At 50.2% G+C, this 26,393-nt stretch overlaps 1 protein-coding gene across 15 annotated transcripts in view; it reads left to right on the top strand.

Moving 5' to 3' along the window:
* TPM3 (tropomyosin 3) overlaps positions 1 to 26,393 on the top strand; it is a gene marked incomplete at its 3' end in the record, with an annotated part of 78,162 nt that overhangs the window by 27,266 nt on the left and 24,503 nt on the right. For 9 of the 15 annotated variants that reach the window (XR_014163489.1, XM_081891870.1, XM_081891874.1 and 6 more), the window contains 3 exons: positions 17,935 to 18,068; positions 18,745 to 18,862; positions 20,155 to 20,225. Coding sequence is in view for 14 of the 15 variants with exons in the window: in XM_081891870.1 (XP_081747996.1) it covers positions 17,935 to 18,068; positions 18,745 to 18,862; positions 20,155 to 20,225 (323 nt within the window). Of the gene's footprint in view, positions 1 to 17,934; positions 18,069 to 18,744; positions 18,863 to 20,154; positions 20,226 to 24,882; positions 24,959 to 26,393 lie in introns of all 15 variants that reach the window. The other 6 variants (XM_081891871.1, XM_081891877.1, XM_081891869.1 and 3 more) reach the window with 1 other exon arrangement.

Here is a 26,393-nt window from a genome sequence, read left to right as displayed (position 1 = left end):
TCTCCTGAAGCCTGGAGAGCGAGAGGGGTCGGTGCGCACCGACCTCTCTCGCTCTCCAGGCTTCAGCGAAAGCCTGCATTCGCCCCACAGGATGCACACACATTTCCCCTTCATTTTTGGAGGGGAAAAAGTGCGTCCTATAGGGCGAAAAATACGGTATATTTTATTTGCACAATCAGAATGAATTTCAGGAACCAAAATGTTTTTTCCTGTGCAGCCTAAGCAGGAGCAGTAAACAACCTTATAGCTAATGGTTGTCTCTTGTCTTCACTTACGTCACCCCTCTGCCTTCTCAAGGTTGTGAAGAATATCTCTACGTTATGAATGGTCCATGTCACCATTAAGAAAAAGAGGTCGAAATAGGCCCATATATATGTGGACTGTCCCTGGATCAAGGGGCTTTTCTTCATCAAGTTCTCTAAGCTCTTAACCTGGATTATGGTTGTCATCTGAACTAGCCAGATGTTTAACTGAGAATCGAATCAATCCCAGTCCATCATTTGAAAAATAAGACTTTAGAGACGTCTTTGCCCCCCAAAATGGCAACTAGACACTCCGTTTTGGCGACTGTAACCCTGGTTTCAGGAGCCATTTGGCTCCTAGCTTATATATCTTGAGTTTCTAACACTGCAGGCCTTCCATTCATGCTTTTAGAAAGGCCACAAACAGACCCAATAGCTTCCTAGCATTCAGTGGTACACTTCCTTCTGTGGAGGTTTTGTTTTGCTGTCGTGGCAGGCAAGCTGTCAAGCATTCATGAGCTGGCCTGATTCCCTCTTTGGAGAAGCAGCATCTTTCTCCAAGCGAACCAGCAACTTAGGTCTGCAAATGTGCTTATAGCCAGATGCATTTCCTTTGAATGTTATGCAGAGCAGAAATCGCTTGGAAACATAAACTCAGATATATAAGATAATCTCCAAATGGCACCTTAAACTTGGGTTACAGGCACCGCAACGGAATGTCCAGACGCCATTTTATTTTTAAATGGAATTTAATATTATTTTTCATTTCTATACTGCTTTATATTTTCTCTGAGTGAGAAGTACGGGGTCCCCTAATCCTCCAGAGTGTTGATAAAGATCTCAAAGAAACGCTTGCCAAATAACACTGTGCACACCCCTTTAAATTGACCGCCAGTGAAGAGGAATCCTTTGAGGTGGGCGAGTGAGAAGAGGGGGCTGCTAGGTGACCCGGCTTCGTGGTGGATCCCAGATGGAAGCTGGTGGATTTTTTTTGGGGGGGGGACCGTGGAGTAGAGAGGGACAGCACATCGATGTGGGTGGGAAACTCTCAAGAATTTTCTTTGACCCACCCAGATCACCCACGTTGTCGTTCCTCAGAGTTTCTGGCCTTCAGACGCAGCTGGGCGTCAGAGAGGCATCTGGTCTTGCGGCACTTGAAAGCTCTGCTGAATCTGATCGCAGGCAGTCCTATTCTCAAGCAATCAGGTCCCGGGTTCTGCCTTCTCGCCCCCTCCTGCGTCGCTGAGGCTCGTGGGCATTGCACTGACCTGTGGCTGCATGCAGGCTTGTTGCGATAATAATCTGAAGAGCCCCAAGGCAGAATTGTCCTGCGTCTCCGTTCTGTCCGCTTGAAGTAAGCGCAGGGTGTTGCACAGATGCTGGAAACTCAATAGCTGGGGCTGTTGCCCAAATGCTGAACTTTTTTTTAAAAAACAATCTAAATTCCACAACTTAGGCTGTATACACTCCATACACTTGCCTTCTCCCATAGAATCCTGGGAACTGTAGTTCTTGGAGGATTCTGGGAATTGCAACCCTGTGAGGAGTAAACTACACTTCCCAAGATTCTTCAGAAGCACCCTGTGCCCTAAACATTTGATGTGTACGCAGCCCTGATTAAACCTAAGCTGCCTTTCATGAATGATCAAGTTTTTGCAAGGCCTCTCCCATAATCCGTTAGTTCAGCCTTTCTCAACCTGTGGGTCCCCAGATGTTGTTGAACTACAACTCCCATCACCCCAGCTAGTAGCAAGGCCAGAGCTCAGGGATGATGGGAGTTGTAGTCCAACAACATCTGGGGACCCACGGGTTGAGAACCGCTGCGTTAGTTGCTTTTATTCAACCTCCCTCTTGAATTGAGCACTTGCTCCTTGAATATTTCCCCCGCAGAATGTATCTGTGGTGCTGAGGGCTAGAAGCTCAATTGCTGAAAACAGCCGCCGCTAACTTAAGTTCAAACACCGATGATAAGGCAGCCACATACGTCTAGGATGGGATTGAGGAACCTCGGCATCCCTGACAATTGGCCATTCTGGCTGAGGCGAGTTGAAGGTTCCCTTGGAGTGTGAAGCCCGGGGTACCCTAATCCGCCAGATTCCATAAAGGAAGACCTCAAAGAAACTTTTCCCAAATAATGTGCACTGCGATCCTTGGTGATTGGAGGGCACTTATAATTGACCGCCAACAAAGAGGCAATCAGCAAGTCTTTCTTTATACTTCGGGATCTTGTCCTGGTCGCTTGCCTTTTGGGGCTGGAGATAGTGGGGAAGGGGGAGTCTTTATCTTGGTTTGATAACCACACTGCTATTGAGCACCCACAGACTGAGCTCGCTTTCTGCCTTGTGCGGTGAGCGAAACTGAGTGCAGTGCAGACATGTGGTGGAAGAGGCCTGAGCGGTGGAGGGTGAGAAAGTCAAAGCAGATCCCAGGGCGGGGGGTGGCATCGAAAGAGAGCCCCCGAGTGACACAGCCCTGTGTCTGTGACTGGCATCCTGGTACAGAAGTGCTCGGGCGGACTGTGGGGCCCTGTTCGAACATCTGTGCCACTTTAAGTTCCTCCATGACCTCAGCTCAAAGCTATGTGCACCAAAATGGAGTCTCCTCGTCTAGGATTGAGATGTGGTTTGCGCGCCCTCTCTCCCACTGCTCTCCCTCTCTCTCCCTCTCTCGCTTTGGTCTGTGACGCTCGTGGGTTTTGTGGACACAGCCCCGGCCATGTTAATCTCTCAAAACTCCTCCAGGCTACTCCATCTAAGGACACTCTGAAGATGAAAGCCTTCGGGTGAAGCCTGGGGAGAGGAGCAATCCTATGCACAGATATGCCGAGTGAACATACAGCAAATTTGCTGTGTGGATTGTGGGGGAAAACATTTCTTTCGTTGACTTTGCTGTTTGGGTTGCATTTTGGGGGGCGAGGTGGGGGAAGAGAAGTTTTAACTTTGGTACCGAGAGTCCAAGCGTGTATAAATAGAATGCCATCTGCCGTTCCAAAATAGGGAGCGATCCGATTGATGGCAAATTAACGCTCCGAAACAAAGCAGGCATTCTAATCCGAGCTTGGCAAGGGCTGTTTGGATGGTCGCCTGGGGCGCTCCTGCAAAATCTCTAGGCGACTACCTAAGGGAGCCCCCCCCCCAATTCCTGAAATTGGGGGCGCTTCTCTTTCAAGTCTATTAGAGAATGCAGGCGGTGGGGAATTTCGGGGCCTGGAGACCAAATCTTCCCCTCCAGACTAGGACTGGGCAATATTTGGTTTTCAGCATCACAATATATCGCCAGCTAAACATTACACTGGTACATAACGATGTCTGAAATAAGGATGGATCTATGTAGAGGCATTGGCTGGCTTTACAGTTTTTCCCACATTGTGATTTTTGCATAGCTCACATCCTGATTCGCGCAGTGTTGCCAGGTCAAAAACTATGTGACCAATACCGCAATATGGACTTCAAAGCAGTTTTGGACAATATATGGATATATCGCCCAGCCCTACTCCAGATCTCTGGCCCGTGAGACTCTCCCTCAGGCCACACCCCTTGCCAGCTCTGCTATGCACCTTTCTTGAGTATTTTTACCTGCCTGGAATGTGTCTCTGAGTGCTGATAATGCCTCTTGCTTCCCTGGATGGAGAATGAGAAAGGGGCGTGCGTAGAAGCCTTCCAGCTGTAGAAAGGTAAAGCCTTGGTTCCACTGCGCACATTTGCCTCTGGCCTGGTTAACATGGCCCCTGGAAAGTGGCCTAGGACAGAATGTGGCCCTTGGGCTCAAAAATGGTTCCCCTCCCATCCTAACGCCTCCACTAACGCATTACAGCTTGGCTGTCACTGTGCTGTAAATGGATCCCCCAATTTGATCCCTTCCATGTATTTCTGGACTCCCAACTCCCCATCGCCTCTCACCCTCAGCCGGGTCTGATGGGCCTTTTCCAACATTATTTGGAGAACTTCAGAGTTTGGAGAGTTGTCTCCCTCTTGCCGTATGTCTTTCATTGATAACCCTACTTTTGTGAGTTGCTCGGGGTGGTGTACATGATCTTCCCCTGCCATTTCATCTTCATAGCAGCCCTGTGGTGTAAGCCAGGCTGAGCGAGATCAGCTCCCCCAGCGAGAGGTTTGTAGCAGAGTTTGGATTTTAATCCCTCCTAGGTTTGGCGTGGGTGGTGCTGTGGGTTAATCCACAGAGCCTAGGACTTGCCGATCAGAAGATCGGCGGTTTGAATCCCCGCGACAGGGTGAGCTCCCGTTGCTCGGTCCCTGCTCCTGCCCACCTAGCAGTTCGAAAGCACGTCAAAGTGCAAGTAGATAAATAGGTACCTCTCCAGCGGGAAGGTAAAACGGTGTTTCCGTGCGCTGCTCTGGTTCACCAGAAGCGGCTTAGTCCTGCTGACCACATGACCTGGAAGCTGTACGCCGGCTCCCTCGGCCAATAAAGCGAGATGAGCGCCCCAACCCCAGAGTCAGTCACGACTGGACCTAATGGTCAGGGTTTGCCACTTTAAAAAAAAATGCTCCACAGTGCAAGGGAGGTTGGAGAGAAGAATTGGGGAAGGGTCCTCTTGTCCTCAGGCACTGGACAAGACCACCTTATTGGTTCAAACCTGGGGGAATGAGGATTGCATGGCGATGCAGCGGGAGGGGGATGGAGAAGAGCAAGGCGTAGAGTCAAGCATTCCCCTCCCTGGCTCCGCAAACAGAAGGCCGCAGGGCATGATCCTGCTTTCCTTTGTGCTGACAAGGGCTTGTTTGGCATAAGGAGTTAGCTTTTCCTGATCTCTTGGCGCTGGGCCTCCTTGAGTGCCTTAAGCTCTCCTCCCCCTTTCTTGTTTGGCTCCAGGGCAGCCCTGGCCCTGTTCCCACGCCTGCCTGGCTGCCCAGGACACTTCTCTTCCCATCAGCTTCTTAATCTTCTGTCTGGCTCTTGTCCCTGGGATCCCAGGGGGGGCACTTGACAAAGGGGGCCTGGACGGGTCTGCAGGAAGTGACATCGCAGTTGCTGGCAGTGGGGGAGCTCCATGGAGAATTCCTAGGTTTCCCGTCCAGCCCGCAAGGAGTGGTCCTAAACGCTGCCAGCACAGCATTGATTGTGGCTGCTGATGCCTGGTGCATTGGGCTTGACGACAGAGAGACGGTTGCAGGATTTGGGGCTCTTTAGTTTTGTGAAGAAGGGACGCGGGTGGCGCTGTGGGTAAAACCTCAGCGCCTAGGACTTGCCGATCGCATGGTCGGCGGTTCGAATCCCCGCGGCGGGGTGAGCTCCCGTCGTTCGGTCCCAGCTCCTGACCACCTAGCAGTTCGAAAGCACCCCCAAGTGCAAGTAGATAAATAGGTACCGCTTCATAGCGGGAAGGTAAACGGCGTTTCCATGCGCTGCTCTGGTGCCGGTTCGCTTCGTCACGCTGGCCACGTGACACGGAAGTGTCTGCGGACAGCGCTGGCTCCCGGCCTCTAGAGTGAGATGGGCGCACAACCCTAGAGTCTGTCAAGACTGGCCCGTATGGGCAGGGGTACCCTTACCTTTTACCTCTAGTTTTATGAAGAAGCGCTGGGAGAGCATGGTAGGGATATGCAAAAGAGAAGCTTTCCTCCCTCTGTTATTAAATTTATTAAATTTATTGTTATTAAATTTATTAAATTTATTGTTATTAAATTTATTGTTATTAAATTTATTAAATTTATTGTTATTAAATTTATTGTTATTAAATTTATTAAATTTATTTAAAAATTTATTTATTAAATTTATTTATTTATTTATTTATTTATTATTAAATTTCCTTTATTAATTTAATAAATAAAAAGATAAATAGTAATGCAGGCAACTCACAATTTATTTGGGGGTTATGTACTGAGGCCTCGTGCATTTAAGCGAAATTGCGTATACAGTGGTACCTTTGGTTGCGAACGGGATCCGTTCCGGAGGCCCGTTCGCAACCTGAAAAGAATGCAACCCAGGTGCGTGGGTCGCGATTCGCCGCTTCTGCGCATGACGTCATTTTGTGCGTCTGTGCATTCGCGAGCGGCAATACCCGGAAGTAACCCTTTCCGGTACTTCTGGGTTGCTGCGAAAATGCGCAACCTGAAGCAAACGTAGCATGAGGTATGACTGTATTTGAAGCACTGTTGAAGAAGTCCCCAAATACCCACTTAAACCGCCGGAAATCCTCGAAGACCCCTATTAAAAAACCAGCAGCACTTACCAAACCCCAAACTCCAACAGAGTCTTTCCCTCTCAGCCCCCTTCCTCAGACTCCAGCTTTCCACAGGCCTCAATGGTTGGTGCAAGGGCTTCTGGGATTGCACTTGCAAAGGCTCGCAGGATTGCCGTTTTGCCCTCCCTGTGCTCTTTTTGCTATTTTTAAAGTCACTTAGGCTTTGGCGCGTGGTCGCGTTTCAGTGGGAACGTGCGTAAATTGTTCTTTGCCTGCGCTAGAACTTGAGGTCATTCAAAGAAGCCGAACTCTGGAGGATTTGGGGACAGACAAAAAGGAAGCATTTCTTTGCAGCGTGCTACGGGATTCCCTCGCGCAAGAGGTAGCAATCGCTGCCAACTTGGACGGCTTTTGAAAGAGGCTTAGATGAAATTCATGGCTGCCACGATGGCCGTGTTCTCCTTCCATTGTTAAAAGCAGTAAGCCTCTGAATACCAGTAGCTGTGAATCGCAAGCAGGGAAGTCGCTGCTGTTTTCAGGTCTGGTTTTGGGGAGGCTTCCTACAGACGGCAGGTTGGCCACGGTGAGAACAGGATGCTGGCAAGGGGGTTGGGCTAGATCAGTGTTTCCCAACCGGTGTTCCGCGGCACACTAGTGTGCCGCGAGACGTTGCCTGGTGTGCCGTGGGAGGGAGGCGGGCGAGTCGGGCGGCGGGAGCAAGGCTTGCGGACGGCAGCCGGCAGCGCGGAGCACGGCGCGCCCTTCGGAGGACGCCCCGTGCTCCGCGCTGGTGTTGGCCAGCCTTGCGCACCCGGGGGATCTCCCCCCGAGAGTGCAAGGCTTGCGGGCCGCAGCTGGCAGCGCGGAGCAAGGGGCGCCCTTCGGAGGACGCCCCGTGCTCCGCGCTGGTGCCGGCAAGCCTTGCGCACCCGGGGGATCTCTCCCCGAGAGCGCAAGGCTTGCGGGCGGCAGCTGGCAGCGCGGAGCACGGGGCGCCCTTCGGAGGACGCCCCGTGCTCCGCGCTGGTGTTGGCCAGCCTTGCGCACCCGGGGGATCTCCCCCCGAGAGCGCAAGGCTTGCGGGCGGCAGCTGGCAGTGCGGAGCACGGGGCGCCCTTCGGAGGACGCCCCGTGCTCCGCGCTGGTGTCGGCAAGCCTTGCGCACCCGGGGGATCTCCCCCCGAGAGCGCAAGGCTTGTGGGCGGCAGCTGGCAGCGCGGAGCACGGGGCGCCCTTCGGAAGACGCCCCGTGCTCCGCGCAGGTGTCGACAAGCCTTGCGCACCCAGGGGATCTCCCCCCGAGAGCGCAAGGCTTGCGGGAGGGAGCTGGCAGCGCGGAGCACGGGGCGCCCTTCGGAGGACGCCCCGTGCTCCGCGCTGGTGTCGGCAAGCCTTGCGCACCCGGGGGATCTCCCCCCGAGAGCGCAAGGCTTGCGGGCGGAAGCCGGGAGCACGGGGCGCCCTTTGGAGGACGCCCCGTGCTCCGCGCTGCTGTTGACCAGCCTTGCGCACCTGGGGGATCTCCCCCCGAGAGCGCAAGGCTTGCGGGCGGCAGCTGGCAGCGCGGCGCACGGGGCGCCCTTCGGAGGATGCCCCGTGCTCCGCACTCGTGTTGGCAAGCCTTGCGCACCCGGGGGGCGCGTGGGGCACCCTGAAACAGAGGGTTCCCCATGCTGCGGACTGTAGCCTGCCGCCCGACGCGCGGAGCACCAGCGCGGAGCACGGGGCGTCCTCCGAAGGGCGCCCCTTGCTCCGCGCTGCCAGCTGCGGCCCGCAAGCCTTGCGCTCTCGGGGGGAGATCCCCCGGGTGCGCAAGGCTGGCCAACACCAGCGCGGAGCACGGGGCGTCCTCCGAAGGGCGCGCCGTGCTCCGCGCTGCCGGCTGCCGTCCGCAAGCCTTGCTCCCGCCGCCCGACTCGCCCGCCTCCCTCCCACGGCACACCGCGCTGAAGCAGAGCGCCCCTCGCGCCAGGCAGACATGGGCCAGCCCCACAAGCTCGGGGGACAGCGGGGAGGCGCAGCACCGCCATCCCACTGTTCCCCGACCTGGTTTTGGGGGGGGGAAATAAAGGAAAAAATTTTTTCCTTTATTTCCCCCCCCCAAAAAAAGTAGGTGCGTCCTATTTCATAATAAAGTAATTATAAAATACTTTCTTTGTGTTTATTTGATGCCTATTAAAGAGAGTTACTTTATATATAGTCAATATAGGCACACAGTTAATTTTTTAAACATTTTCTAATGGTGGTGTGCCTCAAGATTTTTTTCATGAAACAAGTGTGCCTTTGCCCAAAAAAGGTTGGGAAACACTGGGCTAGATGACCCTTGCGGGACCCTTCCAACTCTACAGTTCTGTGATTCTATGACTAGGTGGGACAATGGTCTGATCCAGCAGGGCTCCTCTTATGTGCTTGTGGCAGCAGTAGAACGGCACTTGTGACGTTGCGCATAGGCTCAGGTCCAGTGGGGGACCAGCAGTGGTGCAGGGGTTAGGACAGGGGTCAGCAAACTTTTTCAGCAGGGGGTCGGTCCACTGTCCCACAGACCTTATGGTAGGCCGGATTGTATTTTTTTTTGGGGGGGGGGAAATGAACGAATTCCTATGCCCCACAAATAACCCAGAGGTGCATTGTAAATAGAAGCACACATTCTACTCATGTAAAAACACGCTGATTCCCGGACCGGATTTAGAAGGCGATTGGGCTGGATCCGGCCCCCGGGCCTTAGTTTGCCTACCCATGGGTTAGGAGCTGGGAGAGACCAGGGTTCAAATCCCTGTCTGGCCATGAAACTTTCTGGGTGACATTGGGCCAGTCACTCACTTCCAACCTGATCTACCTCAACAGGGTTGTTAGAAGGATAAAATGAGGAGTGAGAAAACTGCTTCATAGAATTGTAGGGCTGGAAAGGACTCTGAGGGCTGTATGGTCCAACCCTGACCCGCCTCCGCCATTTATGAATCTCGGCTATAAAGCATTCATAACAGATGGTCATGCAACCTTGATCTTCTTGGAGAAAAGCCGCCGTATAAATGTGATACTTGAATAAGTGGCAGCCTGTTTATTTCAGTATTTCAGACTGTACTTTTGCTTGGCTAAGCCAGTGTGTGGACCGCCTTCTGCTGTTGTGCCCCCCATCCCAAATCCTGACGGACCTGGCAAGTGAGAAAAAGCAAAGAGTCTCTTCGTGTATTTATTTTTGCAAAGTCAGGCGTGTGCGTTCTTGCTGCCAGATGCCTAGAATTCTTCAGTTCTGGAATATGTTGTCAACGATGCAAACTTTGATAATTTTAACCGAGATAACAAGAATGCCAGATATCCTTTGCTTGCAGATACGGTCTTAATTTGCAGCGCACAGCAACATCACTGGATCTTTCTGGCCATCTCGCCTGTTCTGCCACCGCCCCTTGGATGAGATGTATAAGAACTTGGGAAGCTGCCTTGTTTCGAATCAGACTATATTAGCTCAGTATTACAGTGGTACCTTGCAATACGAATGCCTCGTAAGACGAAAAACTCGCAAGACAAAAGAGTTTTTCGTTTTTTGAGTCTCTTCGTAAGACGAATTTCCCTATGGGCTTGCTTCGCAAGACGAAAACGTCTTGCGAGTTTGTTTCCTTTTTCTTAAAACTGTTAATACCCAGGGAATCCGTGCTTCGCAAGACGAAAAAACTCGTAGAATGAAAAAACTCGCAGAACGAATTAATTTCGTCTTGCGAGGTACCACTGTACTACACTCCAGGACATTCCCAGCCCTACCTGTCCTGGAGATGTTGGGGATCAAACCAGGGGCTTTCTGTGACCTTTCCCCAGAGCAGCCAGGAAAGGCAGTGGCTGCCCAGATAAGCTCCTACCATCTTGGTGGCCTTAACCCAGAGATTTCCAAACTTTTCATGTTGGTGACCCACTTTTTAGACATGCATCATTTTACTAGAAAACTGGAGGTTAAACTACCCCTTTGCAGCCCCGGGAGGAGCGTTTGCGTAACACACAGACCGTAGGTAGCGTGTCGTGACACATGGTTTGGAAAGCTCTGCTTTAACCCTTGCCACAGACACACACAAACACACAGACACTTACACTAAGGTTACCAGATTTTTTTCAATGAATCCAGGGAGACTTTAAATAAATAAATACTACACGTTCGGAACGTTGATGCTGCAGCAATGGCGGTGGTAGAGGGGCGGCCACCGCCTTGACCTCAACCGCCACGTTTCCCCTTCCTCCGAGGCTTCTATCTCCTTTCTCCATGAACCTGGGCAGCCCCTGAGTTGTTGGTGCTTTGGTGGTGGTGGGGAAGCGGTGCTTGGTGGGTCAGGCATGGACGGCGGAGAAGGAGGGCTGAGAGCGGCAGCTGCGGTGAGGCTTGGGCAGTGCTATGCCTTCCTTCCCATCAGAGCAGCCCCAATCTCATTCCTGCTTGCACGCAAGCTCTGATAGGCAGCGTGAAGCCTCTCTTCACAACTGAGAGATCCCTGCCCCGATCCTGCTTGCACACAAGTAGGAGTTGGGAGGCTGCTTGACAGGCAGCATGAAGCCTCCCTTCACAGCTTAGTTGCTGGGGTCAGGGGAGGTGGACGCAGCCCGGAAGCTGCATCTGAGAGCCCCTGCACTACCATCATGTGGGGACTTCTGGGCAGCTCCCGAAGCCAGCCAGAGCCAACTGCTCCAGGCTGCTGAGACTGCCACTGCTGTGTTTCCCGGGGACATTAGATGAAATCTGGGGATAGAATTTGTCCGGGGACTTATTCGCAAATCCGGGGACTGTCCCTGGGAAACGGGGATGTCTGGTAACCCTAACTTAAGCCCCATTGGAAAGGTGATTCCAAGCCTTTCTTGGATTAATGTCACACCTGTGGTGACAGATTGTCATGTAAGCTGCGGCGGCAGGTTCTTTTTAAAGCTCCATATGGCATGGCATGATGCGTCATCCTGCAGCTTGGAAGAGGGGTGACACTTTCTACTTTTTGCTGAGATGGAGCTGTGAGGAGTAACGGGCAGGGTTCCCTTGGGTTCCCTTGCATTCGTGGAAGGCCTTTTTCTGTCTAGCAACATCCCTTGAGGTCTTTGCTGGGTGTTTACAAAGCCCCAACGCATTCACGACCCCCTTTGTCCATGAAGGGGTGTGGACAGTTTTTAGAGGACGGTTGTGGACGGTTTTTAGAGGACGGTTGCCTCTAAAAAGGACGTAGAGCTGAAGCAGGAAGTTGGAAAGAGCGGCATAATTTCCCCACTCCCTATCTCAGGTCTGTGTCGTTTTTGAGACTCAGGTCTGACTTTGACTCGAGTTCCTTGAAAAAAGCAGCCTTTGCCCAGATCCCTTGGATAAGTGATGTGTGTCGGGGGGGGGGGCTTTATTTCTGTCTTTGGGGTATATTAAAGGTAAAGCGACCCCTGACCATTAGGTCCAGTCGTGACCGACTCTGGGGCTGCGGCACTCATCTCGCTTTATTGGCCGAGGGAGCCGGCGTACAGCTTCCGCGTCATGTGGCCAGCATGATTAAGCCGCCTCTGGCGAACCAGAGCAGCGCACGGAAACACCATTTACCTTCCCGCTTTCGAACTGCTAGGTTGGCAGGAGCAGGGACCGAGCAACGGGAGCTCACCCCATCGCGGGGATTCGAACCGCCAACCTTTTGATCGGCAAGCCCTAGGCTCTGTGTTTTAACCCACAGCGCCACCCGCGTCCCTCCTTTGGGGTATGGGCCGATGCTAATCCAGGTAATGGGGAGGAAAGTGAGTGTTGGACGTCAGCGGCACTTGCACAAGCCTCCAACTTCACCTGTGGTCCTAAATTGGTTGTAGACCCCTCGGCTAACGGAAGAGGAGGGCGAGGCAATCTTTTGCCATTTCCCCTCTGCTTCTCACCTCTGCACGACTCCTTAGGATCTATTCTGGGCAAGGCTTGCGGAGAGCCAGCAGTGAGCGTTCCTCGGGTCAGCATTCCCTGTGGGGCTCCCTACCGCGGTGACGAGACGTTAATCTTGTATTGTCGCAGACTCCTCTAAAGAGGGATTAAGCCAGTTCACGAAAGAGGCTGATTTGACCTCTCTCTCTCTCCTGAGACTCAAACCTCCATGTCCGGAAGCAGTCTGTCCCAGAGTTCCAGGCTCCAGGGACAAACAGCAAAAGAACGGGAAGGGGGAACTGGCTGATACAGAGCCCATCTAGCGCAATGCCAGGGACAACCAGTGTGGCACCCGGCTGTCGGACTCCAACTCCCGTCAGCCCCAGCAAATAGCCAGTGGTCAGGGATGCTTGGAGCCGTAGTCCACAGCCTTTGGAGGCTGACTCTCACACACTGGCTCCCTCTGGTCTGTGCTGGCCAGCCCTAGCTCCTCCAGGCTTTTTGCCTCTCATTGCCCTTGCTGTGACACTCCCTCTGGTTGTTGTTTTTTCTCGGAAGTTATATTTACAACATAACAAAAAAAAAACCCAATACAGAAATCCACCCTCATTAAACGTGAACATAACATACAATAAGCATAACATACAACAATACAAACAACCAAATAAAAGACTTCCTTCATCCTGTATCTGGCCTCCTTATTTACTTCTTGTAAGCTGTTTCCTTTATGAATAATAAGATTTTTCTAATTATAACTTAAATATCCACAAAGTCTCCTGCAGACATTAATCGGAACAAGACCCAAGTATGTATTTTAGGGCACTGTTTTGTGAAGTATTCTCTGCATTTTCCCCATGCTTTTTGAAACTCTTGCCTAGCGTGATCTCTAATTGCTTCTGTTAATCTAGCCAGTTCAATATACTCTATAACGGTTTGTCTTGGCATTCCCTTTTTGTTGGCACAGATTTCTTTTTTTCCAGTTTTTAGCAACTAGGATCCTTGCTGCTCCTGCGGCATAGAGGAATATTTTCTGATCTTCTCTTGCTATACATGTGTCCGTTATCCATAGTAGAAAAACTTCGGTATTTTTCATAAAGTTATACTTAAACATTTTTTTAAGCTTGTCATATACTATATTCCAGAAGCCTTTGGTTTTTGCTGTGACACTCCCTCTGATGCAGCTGTGTCCAAGGCAGGGTGAGTCAGTGGCTCCCCCCATCTCTCTCTGGAGGCTGACTTCTGACCAGGGTGGAGCGTGCTGCTTTCCTCTCCGGTCCTCTTAAACCCTGGAAAGCACCCTGCTTTCCAAGTTTTTCCTACCTTATAATTTTGGGTCCTGCTTCCTCCTTTCGTCCCACTGCTGCCGGCCCTGCCTTTTGCAGTGGCTGGTTGAGGAGCTTCTGGCCCGTTCTGGTGGGCTGCGGTGGGTGGGTGGCAGGTCAGGCTACACAAAGGAGGGACCACAACTGTGTGGGCAAGAGGCTGAACAGGAGCATAAGAGCTGGTTGGTTCAGGGCAACGGCCCATTGAGCTCAGCATCCTGGACTAAACCCGGACACTCCTTGCAGGGACAGGAATTGGATCCAAAATACGAAGGAGATCTGGGTGGTGGCTAAACCGTGTTTCCCAGTGACTTGGGACATTCCAGTGTTTTGCGGTTGCTCTCTCTTTCATGGAGAAAGGCTGTGGCTTCCTTAACTGCTGCTTGGCAGTCAGAAATGGACTCAGCGTTACCTTGCCTAGCCACATCTTCCTGCTTGAAAATGACCTCTCAACAGAGATTTTTTCCTCCATGGAAACCCTCTCTCTAAATCGGGTTGACATCTGTGCATCACATTGACTTGCTTTTTCCAGGAGCTAAAACAATTTGATTGAAACATGGCGTTTTGGGGGAGAGGCAGGAACCTGAAAGTGTGGTTTAAACATCGCATTCATTCAGAGGAAATTATGGGCTTAGGTTTAAAGTACTAAGTTGTACTCAAGAGTACACCCATGTAAATTAACAAGACTTTTAGTCTGCTTCGTCCATTAAATTCAACAGGTCTGCTCTTCGGTGAGAAGGCATGACAGCTCAATAGCAATTTAAACGTTTGCTTTGTGTTTTTTGTGAAGTACTTAGAGGTTCGTTTCACAGCCAAGCGGTATACAGATTTCGTAAAATAAAAACACCTTTCTGTACATGGCTTTTTTATGGGGGGTATGGAGAGGCAGCAGTAAACTTTTTTCTGGGGATGTCCTGTCTATTTACTTATTGAAGAGTTTGGATTTGATATCCCGCTTTATCACTACCCGAAGGAGTCTCAAAGCGGCTAACATTCTCCTTTCCCTTCCTGCCCCACAACAAACACTCTGTGAGGTGAGTGGGGCTGAGAGACTTCAGAGAAGTGTGACTGGCCCAAGGTCACCCAGCAGCTGCATGTGGAGGAGCGGGGAAGCGAACCCGGTTCACCAGATTACGAGTCCACCGCTCGTATACCATGCTGGCTCCCTTGTTGCATTTTTATCCCACCTTTTCCTCTCCAAGGAAGCTCAAGGTGGCATGCACTGTTCTCCTCCCTCACGTAATCCCACAGCAACCCTGTGAGGTAGGTTAGGCTGCAAAGGCATTGACTGGCTCCCAGGTTCACACCCAGTGAGCTGTGCTGCTGAACTGTGGTCTCCCAGGTCACAGCTTAATGAGTCATAGGCCTGAATACAGATACGCGCATTTGTATCCTTCCTTTTATTTGTTTTGGCTGAGTAGCAAGTGATTGAATTTGGCGAGGTATTATATCAGGGCAGGAAATGTGGGTCATTTTATAACGCTTACTCAGAATTTCGCCGCTTGTGGAAGTCGTCTGAGTCTGTCTGTGATCCTTGAGGAAAACTATATCTTACTGTGTATCTCGTACATGTTCATGCTTCCTTGCATCAGTCTCTAAAGAAAGCTAGCTGCAACTTGAAGTGTTAGGTGAACCGAAGGAGGATTAGATGAACTGAGAAAAATGAAATTTGCACCTAATTAATGGAGTAATTTTTTATTATTATAGGTTGTAGCAGGGGTCAGCAATCTTTTTCAGCAGGGGGCCATCCACTGTCCCTCAGACCTTGTGGGGGCCAGACTATATTTTGAAGGAGAAAAAATATGAACGTATTCCTATGCCCCGCAAATAACCCAAAGATGCATTCTACTCATGGAAAAGCACCAGGCAGGCCCCACAAATAACCCAGAGATGCATTTTAAATAGAAGCACACATTCTACTTATGTAAAAACACGCTGATTCCCGGACCTCCCACGAGCCGGATTTAGAAGGCAATTGGGCCGGATCTGGCCCCCGGGCCTTAGTTTGCCTACCCATGGGTTATAGAAAACAATGTACAGGAAAAACTAATGTTAGATATTATAGTAGATCCAGTGTCTTGTTAAATAGGAGATTATTACTGGTAATCCTACTTGTGGAATGTATTGTGTTTTAAAAGAAATGTAATCTGAATCCTGAAATACTCTTTTTGGGGGGAGAAATCTATGTTTATGCTTAAATGCATACCCTAATCAGTATTATTTTTGTAATGCTGTTTGGTATGGAAAATAAAAACATTTTAAAAAAACACGTTATAAGCAACAACTTTGTGGAATGGCCACTTGGGCTGGCTTCGTTGTTGATTTAATAAAAATAAGGAACGATTATGTCTTTGCTTTTTAAGGAGCAGCAGAAAATATCCTATTATGGGAAAGTTCTGCTGCAAGTCACTTCCTGCTGGAAAGCTTGCCTGTCTTGGGACTGTCAGCGGAGCTGAGCCTCTCAGTCCACAAGAGTAGTGATAACCTTAAGCAATAGCAAGCTGTTTCACAATGAAAATAAGAGCCTACTGGATTTTTGGACAAGGACAATGGGAGTCACAGTCCAGCAGCATCTGGGTGGCCAGCAGTTCCCCACACCTGTTATAAAATAAATAAATAACAGGTTGCAATATGACATATATTCTGGACGCATCCTAAAAATCAGAAAAATTTGGGAAGATGCAGCAACGGAAATTGCAGTAGTAACAGGCTAAACTTTGCCTACAGGGCCTCTTTGCTTTCTGGATATGTTAAAGAAACTGTACTAACAGACGACAGGGAATTAATAACACCACATCCCTCTCTGTCTGTGTGTGTTGGGGGGGGGGATTAGAACACTATGCATGAGAGAATGGGTAACTAAGACCTGAGTCATAAAATTCAAGTTTTAAGCTCGCACACATTTGTTTAGAACTGGAGAGGGTAGACAGCAAGAGAATGTATTCATGGAGAAATGGGAGTCTTTTTTATAATGTGGTACAGGAACATGTAGGGACACGGGTGGCGCTGTGGGTTAAACCACAGAGCCTAGGATTTGCCAATCAGAAGGTTGGCGGTTTGAGTCCCTGCGACGGGGTGAGCTCCCGTTGCTCGGTCCCTGCTCCTGCCACCCTAGCAGTTCGAAAGCACGTCAAAGTGCAAGTAGATAAATAGGTTCCGCTCTGGCGGGAAGGTAAACGGCGTTTCTGTGCGCTGCTCTGGTTCGCCAGAAGTGGCTTAGTCCTGCTGGCCACAGGACCAGGAAGCTGTATGCCGGCTCCCTCGGCCAATAAAGCAAGATGAACGCAGCAACCCCAGAGTCGGCCACGACTGGACCTAATGGTCAGGGGTCCCTTTACCTTTACCTTACAGGAACACGTAAGCCCATTTGTGCTACTTGGAAGCGTGTAATATCAATCTGTTATACTCGGTCTTGGTATGGAAATTTTTCCTGCTGTGTTCACTTCTAAGTTCACTTCTAGAGATCTTTTTTTATATATATTTTTGGTGTGTGTTATTTTGGTATGTTCCATTAAAAATTATATTTTAAAAAAAAGATTGCCAGTGAAATGGGGGTGGGGAGATGTCTCTCTGCCTGGAGAGATGGTGCTAGTTGGAAGCAGAGACAGTTCTGACTACGACAGTGCAAAAGGTAGCTGTCTCCATCCCTACTGCGCCCACTTTCGCACATGGCCCTACCCGCCGCTATTGGAAGATTGCCTTCAGGCTGAAATTGGTTCTCCCAACCCTTGTCTTAAGCCCTATCGCAGGGGTCTGCAACCTTTAAGACAAAAAGAGCCACTTGGACCCGTTTCCAAAGAAAAAAAAACTGGGAGCCACAAAACTCGTCATTATAAAAATAACTTTTTTGTCACTTTTATATTATTTCTCTGTTTGACCCCTCAGAATTACTCCTCCTCATAGAATTAAAAGTTAAATTAACAAGTTACCTTTGTGTGTGTGTGTTCTTCACTCCCCTTCAAAACAGTGACCAGCGTACATGCCCCTTACAATGTAGCGGGCGGGCGGGAAGGTGACGTCGGGACGGTGCGTGACTAACGCACGCACCGCCCCATGTGAGGTCACAGCCAGTACAGCGCCCCCCACAGTGGGGAGTGTCGGGGCGCACAATGCGCCTCCTCCCCTCGCTAGTATCCGCCCCAGAGCCGCGGCAAAGGTGTAAAAGAGCCACATGAGGCTCTTGATCCGCGGGTTGCTGACCCCTGCCCTATCGCTAAACACTGCATCTTAAGAAAGCCAGAGATGGTTTGAATGAGGTTCCAGCCGGCACAGCATTCTTAAGGGCTAGAAACTTGTGTTTGCTTAAATGGGGTGGGGAACAAGCAAGTCCATTCCAATGTACTCCAATGCCCACATTGGTGTTTTCCCCTTCCTCTCCAGGCCGAGGCAGAAGTAGCATCCTTGAACCGCCGCATTCAGCTCGTGGAAGAGGAGCTGGACCGGGCCCAGGAGCGCCTTGCGACAGCCTTGCAGAAGTTGGAGGAAGCTGAGAAAGCTGCAGATGAGAGTGAAAGGTAGGTGGGTGCATCTGCAAGAGGAAGGGGCTCCTTACAGCAGGCATCCCCAAACTCAGCCCTCCCAGATGTTTTTTGGGACTACAACTCCCATCATCCCTAGCTAACAGGACCAATGGTCAGGGATGATGGGAATTGTAGTCCCAAAAAAACATCTGGAGGGCTGAGTTTGGGGGTGCCTGCCTCAGAGCTTGTTTGCACTGAGCAAAGCTATGTATAAACTCTGGGTAGGTGGGTTGGTGTCATATACCGTATTTTTCTCTCCATAAGATGCACTTTTCCCCTCCTAAAAAGTAAGGGGAAATGTGTGTGCATCTTATGGAGTGAATGCAGGGGGGAGGCAGGCAGGAAAAGCCCCCTAGAGCCACACACAAGCTCCGCGTGGCTTTTCCCCAGGAGGGAGAAGGGACTGACGCAGCCAGATTTTTAACCCTCTAAAAACTAGGTGCGTCTTATGGAGCGAAAAATACGGTAACTGAATCACACCCCTTGGTGTGTGTAACCGGGGAGAAGGTTAGGCCTTTCTCTGGCATTGCTAGCCTTCTGTGTGCCAGAGATGTTCTTGTTTTGGAGAGGCCACACCTGTCCCCAAGTCCTTTCTGCGGACTGGGAGAGCAGAGGAATGTCACGTCTTGGAGGCTGACAATCCCTTCTTCCCCCCGCCCTTCTCCCTCAGAGGCATGAAGGTAATTGAGAACAGAGCCCTGAAAGATGAAGAGAAGATGGAGCTGCAGGAGATCCAGCTGAAGGAGGCCAAGCACATCGCTGAGGAGGCCGACAGGAAGTACGAGGAGGTGAGGAACCACAGCCGATGCGCCTTGAACTCCTCCCTCATGACACACAGGGAGTTCAGTCCTGCTTTCTGCGGCTGCGCCACTCCCTGATCCACATTTGATGTCATATGCAGGCAACCCCGCCATTTTAATATTTTGTTGGAAGCCGCCCAGAGTGGCTGGGGAAGCCCAGCCAGATGGGCAGGGTATAAATAAATTATTATTATTATTTTATTTACGTGCGTGCAGTATGTGCGCAGGCTCTTTCAATGGTGTTTTAAATACAGGGGTACCTTGGGTTACAAACACTTTGGGTTACAGGCTCCGCTAACCCCGAAGTAGTACATCGGTTTAAGAACTTTACCTCAGGATGAGAACAAATTGTGCGTCAGCCGCAGCAGGAGACCCCCATTAGCTAAAGTGGTACCTCAGGTTAAGAATGGTTTCGGGTTAAGAAACAGACCTCCAGAACGAATTAAGTTTGTAACCAGAGGTACTACTGTATACACAGTTCCACTTAAACATGTGGGGCCTCGAAACATAACCCCCACCTAAATTGAGGAGTTGCCTGTATGATGTCATGTGTGGGGCAGGTGGGTTCGGGGGGGGGACTGCTTTGTGGGCGAAATGTGGAAGCCTGGTGGTCTGACCAGGCTGGAGGGTTCCCCACCTTTTTATTGATTTCAAATTACTGCTATTATTTATTAAATTCATGGCTTGCCTTTATATATACACTATGTAAAAAACACTATATAAACTTACACATCCAGTAAAACTGGCATAAAAGAAACACACACACACACACATATATATATATATATATAATATATATATGACAACCCTGCTTTTAAAAAAGCATGTTTAAGACATCTCACTCACTCAAGGAGGCCACCGATGATTCAGAACCAAAGGCTTGTCACAAAAGAACAATCGCATGGTGTGGGTCAGTTTATATGGGAAGAGGCGGCCATTGAGGTATTGGTGTCCTGAGACGTATAAATGATTTTAATCTTGTGCTTTTAAATGGTTGGAAACCTGCCCTGGGATCACGGTTAATGCTATTAGGTTCATCAGCTGCCCTCCATCAGAAGGTCCCAGGGCAGGTTTCAGTAATATGAAGTACAGCATTAAAAATCGTTTAAAACAGCTAGAGTGAGGCCAGAGGCCAGTTTACAGAGGCATATCTTCAGGGTACAGTGATAGCTGTGCAGTGAAGGTACCAGGCGCACCTCTTTGGGGAGAGGAAATCCACAATTCCTGGCGAAGGGCAGGTAGCAAATCCAATTGACGATCATTTCTTCTTCTCCTCCCAGGTTGCCCGGAAATTGGTCATCATCGAAGGTGATCTGGAGCGTACAGAGGAGAGAGCTGAGCTGGCAGAGTCGTGAGTGTTTTCTTCTTCTTCTCTCTCTTTCTTTCTCTCTCTCTTTCTCTCTTTGCATGAGGCACCCTGCTGCATGGAAGCTTTTAACACGAGCGAGCTCACCTTCAAACTCCCTGTTAGGCAAGGCCCAGCGTGTGGGGCGAAGGTTAGAGGCAGCCTCTGCTGGCTAGAAGGAATTGTGGGTCTCCACTTTCCCATTTTCTCTCTCTTTTTAGTGGAAAATCTTAACTGGGTTTTTTGGCAGGGGATATGGTATACAGACCAGTGGCTTTTTTTAAAAAAACACCTGTGGATTCTTTCCTATGTAGAGAGGTGAGCCTCTCTTAGTCCCTCTGCATTGTGGTACTTAGGTTGATGGAGTTAGGCCTTCATTGTGGCCACATTCACAGCATACATTGAAAACAGGCCCGTACCACTTTAAGCGGTCATGGCTTCCTCCAAAAGAATTCCAGGAGCTGAGAGATGTTAGGAGACCTCTGTATTCTTTGTGGAGAGCTACAATTCCCAGATGGGATGCGTGTGGCGCCGTGGGTTAAAGCACAGAGCCTAGGACTTGCTGATCAGAAGGTCGGCGGTTCGAATCCCTGCGACGGGGTGAGCTCCCGTTGCTCGGTCCCAGCTCCTGCCAACCTAGCAGTTCAAAAGTACGTCAAAGTGCAAGTAGATAAATAGGTACCGCTCCGGCGGGAAGGTAAACTGCATTTCCTTGCACTGTTCTGGTTTGCCAGAAGCGGCTTAGTCATGCTGGCCACATGACCCAGAAGCTGTACCCAGCTCCCTCGGCCAATAAAGCGAGATGAGCCCCGCAACCCCAGAGTCGGCCACGACTGGACCTAATGGTCAGGGGTCCCTTTACCTTTACAGTTCCCAGAGTTCCCTGAGAAGAGGGATTGATTGTTAAACCACTCTGGAAATTGTAGCTCTGTGAGGGGAATGGGGAGGGGGTTTATTCTCCTAACAACTCCCAGGACCCTTAACAGTCATGGCTTTCCTCTGCAAAACCCTGGGAACTATTGTATGTTAAGTGTACGAAGGGTTGTTAGGAGAGTTCCCCCGCCCCCGAGCTACAATTCCCAAAGTGGTTTAGTAGACAATCCCTCTTCCCAGGGAACTCTGGGAAATAATAGCTCTGGGTGGGCCATAGGGATCTCCTAAGAATTCTCAGCACCCTTATAATAATAATAATTTATTATTTGTACCCTGCTCATCTGGCTGGGTTTCCTCAGCCACTCTGGGCAGCTTCCAACAGAGATTAAAAATACATTAAAACACCAGTCATTAAAAACGTCCCTAAACAGGGCTGCCTCCAGATGTCTTCTAAACATCAGGTAGTTATTTTTCTCTTTGACATCTGGCGGGAGGGCGTTCCGCAGGACGGGTGCCACTACCGGGAAGGCCCTCTGCCTGGTTCCCTGTAAACTTGGATTCTCAAAGTGAGGGAACTGCCACAAGGCTGTTGGCGCTGGGTCTCAGTGTCTGGGCTGAATGATGGGGGTGGAGATGCTCCTTCAGGTATACCTTAGCAAATGACAGCTCCCAGAATCCTTTGGGGGAAGCCCCGACTGTTCAAAGTGGTATCGTAGCACTTTCAGTGTGTAGCGCGATTGTGGCCCGTGTTAGGAAAAAGTGGAACAAAGGTGATTTCATCATATTGGTGTGAGATACACACTCTGGCTCACAGTGAGATTAGAAAAAGGAAATAACAATAATTTAAATTTGGTGTCAGTCATGTCAGGCGCCATACCGAAGGTCAGCACAGAAGCACCAAAAATCCAGCGGCAAATACAGAACGCCAGACAGATTTCCCGCAGCAGGACATTCCAGTGTTGGGTCACAATAACGGGCCTTGTTCCTCTCCCCCCCCCCCCACCGCACATATCTCTGAAACAGGCGAGATTTGTGATGAGCCCACCCCCTGGTCGACTTGTTTAAGATCATTTGGGGTTCATTCATTGTATTTGAACATGGCTGGGCCACCCTGTTGCAATCTTCCAGATGTGTGTCTGGGGCTCCATCTCATCTGCTTCACATCTGGGGTGCTGATGTGATGGGTGGAGTGGCCGGGGGGCTAAGAGGAGGAAACGAGACAGTCCTCAAAAAATGCCAAGCATGCTTCTAGGTCCTGGCAAGGCCACATTTGGGCAAAAAACACACATTGTGATACTCCCTGCCCCCAACAAGAGTTTTGCCCCTTGCCAAAAACGAGTGAATCTTCCGCAGCTGCCTGATAAGGACAGGCCTGTCGTTTTTGCAAGACGGCTGAAATACGTTCCCTGCAAGTGCTATTAATACCATATGTTGTTGTCCTTTGTCCCACGGTCCCTTAAAAAGTATTAATTGGGAGTCTGAGATCCCACTTCACAAGTTAGCTTCAGAGAGAATGTTGTTGGGGTAACTGGAAACCATTTAGTTCTCTGCCTGTCTGTGAGGTGAAGTTCCCACCAGTAGGTTTCCCCCTCTAAAATATAAACACACTGGGTGCACATCTAATGCCGTAAGGCGGTATCTGCGACTCGTTTCCGTTGTTTCTTCTCACGGAAAGCTGTGTTTCTACGCCCCCATTTGCACCGCGCATTTAAAGCTCTTGAAGCAGCCCTGACTTCCCTCAAAGAATTCTGGGAACTCTAGTTGGTTAAGGGTGCCGAGCGTCGTTGGCCCTCGCAATTCCCAGAATTCCCTGGGAAGAAGAGGGATTGAACGCTAAACCTCTCTGGGAATTGTAACTCTGTGAATTGGGGAGGGGTGTCTCTTAACAACTCTCCACACCCTTAACAAAACTACAGCTCCCAGAATCCTCTCCCAATTCCTGGCACCTTTTGCTGAACCAGAATTCCCAGCATCCTTTTATTGGGCTGAACTGTTTTGCCAGTGGCATTGCTGTGAAAACTTGACGCTAGTTTGCCATATAGACGTGCACTCAGGGCTACACTCACTAAGTGTTGCACGCTTGTGCTTGTTGTGTGTAGATCTCTTGCACGGGGCCTGCACACCAGCCCTCACCTCCTTTTCCTCACCCCACCCCCGGCCCACCCTCTCACTGTGGTGCTCACATCTTCGTAGCCGCTCTGCCTTTCTCTCCTTCACGACTACAAGTATGCAGAAGATCTTACACAGCTTCGCCATGTGGTTCCTGGTAACAGGGGTGGGGAGGCTGTCCTCTGGGAGAGTGTCTCATCTTTATGGCTGAGCCCATCACCATCGCCCTTCTCCAGCTGTGGAGCATGAGATGCAGATGGGGTGGAGATGCATGGCTCGGCAGCATGCTCAGGGGATGGAAACAGCCTCCCCACGGAGCTAAAATGGGCTTCTGCATCAAGGTGGGGGGCCCTGTGGCCCAGATGTTGTCAGGCTCCTCCGCCTTCCATCATCCCAAGCCATTGGGCCATGCTGCCTGGGTGCTGATGGGACTTGTAGTCCAGCAACACCCGGAGGACTACAATTCTATCCCCACCCCCTGCAAAAAAACCCTGCTCTACATTGTGAGCTTTTCATTACCTCCTGTGCAATTCCTGGCTGGAAATTATCCCCTCTCAGTTGGGACTGTGTGTATCCCACCTGAAAAAAACAAAACCAACCACATAAAACTGCAAAATGCGAAACTATCTGAATTTGAAACCACATGCAACCCCCCCCCCAAAAAAAAACACACACACAGCAAGGTAGAGTATGTTTTTTTTTCTTGTGCAAAATGTCTGCATTTTGCCAGCTGTGCAGGCTCCATACAGCCTTGTCTGGAACACAATGGAATATTATTTTGGGTGCTCTTGTGACGCCCCAAGCGTCATCAGTTCCCCCTCTTACACCTGAGTTTCTCTGCAGCCTTAAGGGCAATAGGTTTTGATATTTAAGTTGTTTTCGCCCCTGTTGTGGCCTGGTAAGAACCGGCCTGCACTCTTGTAGACTCCCTTGGCATGCACAGTTCCTGTCATTGGAAGGGAAGAGAGGGCCATTTGGGGCCCTGCTGTGGGGCCTGCCTTCTTATTATTATTAATAATAATAATAAATATTTATACCCACCCATCTGGCTGTGTTTGAGCCAGTTGCCCTCCTCTCTTTCAGCAGCTGGCAGCTATCTTGTTCGCAGTCCCCTCACACAGAACCACTCCTTGCGCAGGAGCATAGCTGTCAACCTTCCCCTTTTTTGTGGGAAATTCCCATATCCCAGCGCTGCTTCCCGCTGCTATCCCGGATTGTTAGATATCCCGTAGACCGTCCCCGGGACAGGTGAGGCCGCTGATCCCTTATTTTCGAGGCTGCTGATTCCTTATTTTCAAATCTGAAAGTTGACAGCTATGCGCAGGGACCTCAACCGACACTTGGAGGGCTGTTTGCGGAGGTGGCCAGGCTACCGCTTTATACCCTCACTTCACCATCACACTTCTGGGCCTGGTCTAACAGGTCTTCTCAGGAAATATCCCCTGCCTGGCATGAGGCTTGTAGAATTGTGCCATCTCTCTCTCCCCCTTCGTAAAACCTCTTTCCTTACCCCGCCAAGCCTGCATGTTGTGACAGACTTTTTTTTTCTTCTCCCCCCCCCCTTTTTATGGCTCTGCTTTGTGTGTGCGTGTGTGTCCTTTCCGTTGCTGCTCCTTTTGCCCCCAACCCAACACCCCGTCCGAACTTGTGCCTGCCGACGCGGTCCTGCCTTTCTAAACAGCCGTTGCCGGGACATGGATGAGCAGATCCGGTTGATGGACCAAAACTTGAAGTTCCTTGCTCAGGCTGAAGAAAAGGTACTAACCCATCCTGCCCGCCCCCTCCCAACCTCCGGCTCCATCGAACGCCCGTGCTGCTCCCCATTTCTTTCCCCCTAAAAAGCAAAGAAGAAAGCTCCTTCGAGCGCGTTTCTCCTCTCGCTTCCTCAATACGCTTTGCTTGCTCTCTCTGTATTTTCTCTCTCTGTCTCTGACTTCAACTGGCTTCATTTTACTTTTCCTGCCGAGCAGGTTGCAGCTGCTGGGGCCCTGCTCCGTGGCACAGCGGCTTCCTTCAGGATGGCAGTGAGGCCTAATGGATTCCAGGTCAAGGTTTCCACCCTGGACCCAGAGCCTATACCAGGCAGCTTTTCGTGGCAGCTTGCAGGCTATGTAGTCGTGCTTGTGTGTGTGTGTGTGTGTGTGTGTGTATGCAAAAATCCCCGTTGTGCTAATGCTCCTGACGTTTTATTTACTGAACTTATTAGTCAGTAATACAGTGGTACCTCTGGATGCGAACTGGATCCGTTCCGGAGCCCCATTTGCATCCTGAGTAGAACGTAACATGCGACTGCGCGTGCACGGGTCGCGTTTTGCCGCTCCCGTGCATGCACGTGACATCATTTTGAGCGTCTGTGCTTGCGCGAGCGGCGAAACCCGAAAGTAACGCTTCCGTTACTTCCGGGTCGCCGCGGAGTGTAACCTGAAAACGCTCAACCTGAAGTTAACCCAAGGTAGGATTGTAATCTTTTACTGAACTTATTAGTTGCTTAAAAAAGAAAAAGTAACTCAAAGTATCTTAGAATGAACACATACCTGAAAACCAGCATTAAAAAATCTGTAGAAAAATCTAAAAAATATTCATGCTGGTTTTTTTTAAAAGGCAAGATTTAAAATACCTCACGTGCCCAAGGAAGCCACAGATAGTTAAAAGCCAGAGGCCTGGTAGAAAACAAACATTTTGGAAGGTGCCCAGAGCTATTCAGTTGATGGCGCCAGTCGAGCCTCTCAGGGGAGAGCGTTCCGCAAGCGTTTCCACCACCGAAAAGTCCCTGTTCTCGTGTTGCCGCCCTCCGGACCTCCTGGTGGGGGTGAGAGCATGGAAAAGAGCCTCAGGTGGCCCCGGGGGTTGTGGACAATGGGAGTTGTAGTGCCAATTCATTCCATTCAATAATTTATTATGTTTCTATGCCAATTTTCACTCACACGAGTCACAAAGCGGCTCACAAACAATAAATAACAACAATAGAATATCACAGTTGTAGAATAATTAACTAATCATCAGTCAATGACTTCTGGACTTCATGGACGATAGGTATTGTAGGCCCAATGACTGGCCACTCCTTTTTTTAAAAAAAGGCTTTACAGTGGATGCTCGGGTTGCGAACGTGATCCGTGCGGGAGGCACATTCGCAACCCACAGCGCCGCGTCTGTGCATGCGCGGGTCGCGATTCAGCGCTTCTGTGCATGTGC

Source organism: Podarcis melisellensis, assembly GCF_964234715.1.
Source record: "Podarcis melisellensis genome assembly, chromosome: 16".
Taxonomy (NCBI): domain Eukaryota; kingdom Metazoa; phylum Chordata; class Lepidosauria; order Squamata; family Lacertidae; genus Podarcis; species Podarcis melisellensis.
Note: the sequence above shows the minus strand (reverse complement) of the source record. Positions and strands in the feature narration are given on the sequence as shown.